Source organism: Mandrillus leucophaeus, unplaced genomic scaffold (assembly GCF_000951045.1).
Source record: "Mandrillus leucophaeus isolate KB7577 unplaced genomic scaffold, Mleu.le_1.0 Scaffold420, whole genome shotgun sequence".
Taxonomy (NCBI): domain Eukaryota; kingdom Metazoa; phylum Chordata; class Mammalia; order Primates; family Cercopithecidae; genus Mandrillus; species Mandrillus leucophaeus.
In genome coordinates, this window is record NW_012104477.1 from 297,648 (window position 1) to 303,651 (window position 6,004).

The 6,004-nt window shown below is 39.2% G+C and overlaps 1 protein-coding gene across 3 annotated transcripts in view; it reads left to right on the forward strand.

The window, feature by feature from the left end:
• Positions 1-6,004, forward strand: part of HPS5 (Hermansky-Pudlak syndrome 5) — a 44,552-nt gene that overhangs the window by 18,629 nt on the left and 19,919 nt on the right. For all 3 annotated transcript variants that reach the window (XM_011992922.1, XM_011992924.1, XM_011992923.1), the window contains 2 exons: positions 3,182-3,270; positions 5,098-5,276. In XM_011992922.1, the coding sequence (XP_011848312.1) occupies positions 3,182-3,270; positions 5,098-5,276 (268 nt within the window). The remainder of the gene's footprint in view (positions 1-3,181; positions 3,271-5,097; positions 5,277-6,004) is intronic.

Consider the following 6,004-nt stretch of genomic DNA (forward strand, 5'->3'; position numbering starts at 1 on the left):
ACATAAACATTTCTAATATAATATTTAATATAATTACATATTAATATAGTATTTATACACATCTTACCCTAGACAGTAAGCTCCATGAGGGCTTTATTTCTGTTTTGTTCACTATTATTTTTTCAATGCTTGGCCTAATGCCTGGCATGTGATAGATACTTAATAAATATTTGTTGACTATGATGTGATGTGCAGGGTGTTGGGAAGTCCCTTACCCAAGAGTATTTTTTTTTTTTTTAGAGACAGAGTCTTGCTCTGTCACCCAGATTGGAGTGCAGTGGTGCGATCTCGGCTTACTGCAGCCTCCGCCTTCCAGGTTCTAGCAATTCTCCTGCCTCAACCTCCCAGGTAGCTGGGACTCACAGGTGCACGCCACCACCCCTGGCTAATTTTTTATATTTTAGTAGAGACAGGGTTTCACCTTGTTGCTCAAGCTGGTCTCGAATTCGTGGGCTCAGGCAATCCACCTGCCTTGGCCTCCCAAAGTACCCAAGAGTATGTTTTCTAGTAGTCGGGCCACAATACACTTAGCTCTCCTGGTAGTTATTCTTTTGACTGTAGCTATTTAAAGCTCCTGCTCACAGTCCCTACCATGGTTGACAAAACCTTTGATGATCTGACTCTGCCTGTTCCTCAGCTAAAGCAACAATTAATGCCGCTTTGAAACCTCTGCTGATTCCTCCAAGAGGCTTACATTAGACAGCCTGTTCCTGTGCATGTACTGTTGTCAAACCATATTCATTCCTTTATCATTGCCACTCTTATTGTATTATGAATATGCATCCCAGCATCAGATTGTCAACTCCTTTTCTATGGGCAGTGCTAGACACATAGAAAACTCTCAAATGATAGTGAATTCAACAAAGAGTTGTTTCAAAAACATGAAGAGGAGGGCTTCTTTTCATTCCTGTTTATTTATTTTTTTCATTTGTACACTGTGCCCTGTGGGACTTTTACTGTTGCAACCCATACATCCCAGAGGGGGCATCCTTATGCACTTTGTTTCCTTTCAGGCACATTGGTATTACTTTCTCGAACTTTAAAACAATCCTCTTAGGTTTGTGTCCCCATTTATTATCAGTGTAGGGATAAGGGGATGAGGAATGTATAAATTACAAGTATCAGCTTTTATCTAAGTTCCCGTCCCCAGCCCCCCATCTAATCTAGGTTGCAATTCCTAAGGAGTTTTCCAAGCTCAATGTCAGGTTCAGTATCAAAATTATGATCCTGTATCTCTTTCTCAGAGATCCTCTGGACCCCTTCCTTTTTTTTTCTCCTCTGACTCTTGAAGGCAGCCTTCTCAATTTGACTTTGGATTAAGATTCTGACCATTTCTTGCATTTTATGACAAAGATTACTATCCTGTAGGGATAGTGATCGGGTCTTTCATATTGACAAAATGTTTAACACTTACATGAGTACTCAACTCCTGTTAAAAATCAGTTAGTTTCATAGACACATGGAACCATTTTTAGTATTCTTGGAAACATAAAGGAAAAAGAAATATGGTCCCTGTTCTTAAGATTATAATTTATTGGAGAGATGGGATTTATTTCTCCAAAAAGTTTAACAACAATAATAAGTAAGAGTTGTGACAGTGCAGTGCATGATTTAGTGCCATATGAGCAAAGTGTAAGAAATAGGTTGAGTGCAAGAAATAGGGTGAGTGCTGTGGGCTGTAAGGGAGGATTTCAGAGGGAAGTAGAACTTCTGATCCTTGAGAGGTGGCTAGATTAAGAACATTGTAAGTTGGAGAATGTCCTGACCAGCATTAGGAAGTGGAGATTTTTTTTTATATACCAGTGGTATATACCAGTGGTATATAAAAAATAGTAGCAGCCTTGAGAGAGTAAATGAAATATATGAGATAAATTTGTATGAGTAAGTATAGAAAAAGATGAGAGAGTACCAGAGAACTGGAGAGAAAGAGAACCAAGAAAAGGCAGTGTCCTAGAGCCCCAGGAGGTGGGGTTCAAGAAGCAGAGAACAGTTAGCCGGGTTGTCTTCTTCTTGGGGTTAAGAAAATGGGAAGTGATGAAGGGTTATTGGGTTTGGCAGTTTGGGAATCTGTGACTTTTTGAGAATTCAGTTAAGTGGAATAGTTAGGATTCCAGATAATAGTGGGTAGGTTAGTGAAGATAAGTGGAGGAGGAAGTAGATTCTGTGTTACCCAGGAAAAAAGTCCAGGTTTTGGAGCCAGACTATCCTTGGTGTAAATTCCGAGTCTTCTACATTTCGTGCTGAATGGCCTTTGGCATATTATTTTATCTCTCTGAGCCTTAGCTTTTTCTCTTTTTAATAAAATAAGAATAGTGTATCTACCTGGATTGGCTTCTACAAAGTTAGGTAATATAGACAGAGCCTTTAATAAAGCTCCTGGCACATTGTTGACCAGGAGTACTCAGCCTTTTGTTGCCCACACACAACTAACAACATCAAAATATTACTGTTCCTAAAAGTGGCTCACTAGAGTAATGATTGGCAGTAAGATGTTAGTCTTTGATTTAATGTGCCCCTATCATGTCCAGTATGGAAAGTTCAGCTGCTTTAACAAACGTCAGGTAAAGGTACCTAAGCTTTTCTTTTTCCAAATACCAGCCTGCCTGCCTGCCTGCCTGCCTGCCTGCCCGCCTTCCTTCCTTCCTTCCTTCCTCTCTCTCTGTTGCCCAGGCTGGAGTGCAGTGGCACAATCTTGGCTCACTGCAACCTGCACCTCCTGGTTTCAAGTGATTCTCCTGCCTCAGCTTCCCAAGTAGCTGGGATTACAGGCACATGCCACCACGCCTGGCTAATTTTTGTATTTTTAGTAGAGACAGGGTTTTACCATGTTGGCCAGGCTAGTCTCAAACTCGTGACCTCAAGTGATCCACCCACCTTGGGCTCCCAAAGTGCTGGGACTACAGGTGAGAGCCACTGCACCCAGCTGACCCTTTTCTTTTTCTGGAAAATATCTAGTATATATGTCTGAATTTTCCCAATTTGGTATCATTTTACGCTATTTATTAGTGGACTGTTGTTACAGACAGAAAGGAGTTGTTAGGACTCAATTAGATGGATCTCTCTTGTGTTTTCTTTCTACAGTCTGATTGTACTTTAATAGCTAATGCAAGGATCTGAATTCAGGGAATTTAAACTTTTGTGTCCTAGCACACTCGAATTCTCTTGACTTATTCTCTTGCAGTGAGCATTGTGTGCTGACTTGGACAGAAAGAGGAATTTATATTTTCATTCCTCAGAATGTTCAAGTTCTTCTTTGGAGTGAAGTCAAAGGTAATTAAATTTTTCTTTATGTAATTTTTAATCTCATGCTTATGAAAATTAGATTATTGTAGGAGCATTCTCTTGTAATTTAAGAAGTAGAAAAATAGGATTTTTTTTTTTTTTTGAGACAAAGTCTTGCTCTGTCACCCAGCTGGAGCGCACTGGTGCGATCTTGGCTCACAGCAACCTCGGCCTCCTGGGTTCAAGTGATTCTCCTGCCTCAACCTCCTGAATAGCTGGGATTACAGGCATGTACCACCACACCTGGCTAATTTTTCTACTTTTAGTAGAGAAGGAGTTTCGCCATGTTGGCCAGGCTGGTCTCGAACCCCTGACCTCAGGTGATCTGCTGGCCTTGGCCTCCTAAAGTTCTGGGATTACAAGCGTGTATGATTATAGGTGTGAGCTACTGCGTCCAGTCACGTTTCTTTTAAAGATTGACCGTAGATGTTTCCCATTGTAAGGTACTTCCTAAACATGCATTTGTGAATTTGTATTCAGCTATTTATTTTTTCATGAGTAATTTTATTTATTTTTTAATTGACACATAATAATTCTACATATTTACGGGGTACATAGTGATGTTTCAATATATGCAGTGTATAGTGTACCCTGATCAGATCAGGGTGGTTAGCATATCTATCATCTTAGACATTTATTAGCTCTTTGTGTTGGGAACATTCATTATTCTTCTAGCTCTTTGAAAACATATATTGTTATTAACTATAGTCATCCTACAATGCTATGGAACAGTAGAACTTATTCCTTCTATCTAGCTGTGATTTTGTATCCTTTAACAAGTCTTTTCCCTGTCTCCTCCTTCCTCTTACGCTTGCAGAATCTTGTCACCTCTGTTCTGCTTTTCTTCTTCTGTGAGATCACATGTTTTCTAGCTTCTGCATATAAATGAGAACATGTAGTCTTTAACTTTCTGTTCCTGGCTTATTTCACTTAACATGGTGTCCTCCAGTTTTCATGAGTAATTTTAAGTGTAATTTTCATTAGTAACTGCTGAAAAGAAACAAACAGGTTATTTGTCCCTCTATTGCGCTGAGTCTTTGTCCCTGCCAGAAGTCTTGCTTTGGTTCCCATTTTGTATCTTTATAGTTTGGCGTTCAAATTGTTTTTGTGGGAGCAACAGCCATCATATGTGACTGAGACAGAAAATCAGTCTCTACATTCTTTGGGTTAAAACCAGAAGTGGGGGAAATCTAGCTTTTTTACCATTGCTGCTCAGTAGAGACTATATGTTGACTTTTTGGTTCTTTTTCTACTTTTGTAAAAACCAAAAAAGGAGAGAGAGAAAGAAATCATTACTTACTGGTCTCATCAACAGTGATTTTCTTGTGGCTTAAATTTCTTAAGTATGTCCCTTGAAAACTAGTCGTTTAAGTCCTTTCAGGATACTCTGCCGAGACAGATACTTTCTTGAAGGCAGATATTTTCTCATTAACTGTATATTGATTTACATACTGTGTTAAAATCCGTTCATTGAGGACCAGGTTGTAATGCTCAGGGACCTTATAGTGTGGCCTCTAATGTAGATTATCCTCTTTTAATGTCCCAATTCCTTTTCACAGAAAGCAGCATTTTAAAACATAAGACTTTAGGTCAGAGAGAGAAAGTTCTTTCTTCACATCTTTTATTCTTGATCTTTTTAGAATAGTTTCTAAAATATGATTTCTTCATTGAACTGCAAGTACAAAAATAGAGATGAAATTCAGTCAAGCCAAACCCTACATAAGAAATGAATTTATTAGAATAATTTCAACCCTTTTAAAATTGTAAGGGATATTTGGTTAATGTTTTGTATGTTCACACCTGTGGTTTTTGTAGATATTCAGGATGTGGCTGTCTGTAAGAATGAATTGTTCTGCTTGCACCTAAATGGGAAGGTCTCACATCTCTCCCTGATATCCGTGGAGCGCTGTGTGGAACGCCTGCTAAGAAGAGGCCTATGGAACCTGGCTGCTCGCACCTGCTGTCTTTTCCAAAATTCTGTCATTGCCAGCAGAGTGAGTCAGAGCTTACCTAGACATCTTTGCCATGGATTGGTGAAACTATCCTAGCTTGCAAGATTGTGTTACAAAGTTGCTTGACTTTATTAGCCCTGTCTGTATGACCTACAGATACAGCAATACATGCCCAGGGAAAGCATGATAGATATATCTAGGGGTGGATAGAGGGTAAGAAATAGGGTACAATTTTCATTTAAAATATCAAATTTACATACAAATTTATTTGTTTCAGAACTTGTTTTTAAGGGGGATAATTGTGTATATTGTAAATTTTAATTAAATTATTATTATTATTTTGAGACAGAGTCTTGCTCTGTCACCCAGGCTGGAGTGCAGTGGCACAATCTCAGCTCACTGCAACCTCTGCCTCCTGGGTTCAAGCGATTTGCGTGTCTCAGTCTCCTGAGTAGCTGCGACTACAGGCACTCGCCACCACACCTAGCTGATTTTTTTTTTGTATTTTTAGTAGAGACGGGGTTTTACCATGTTGGCCAGGCTGGTCTCGAACTCCTGACCTCAAGTGATCCGCCTACCTTGGCCTCCCAAAGTGTGGAATTACAGGTGTCAGCCACTGCACATGGCCTTAAATTCTTAATTCCTAAGAAAATTCTCATGAAATCTTTCTCTAGCTTGCTAAGCCTTTTTAAAGCACCATTGAAGTTTTATGTTCTGTATTAGACCTCTTTCTTTCTTTCATTTTTCTTTTTTCTTTTTTTTTTTTTTTT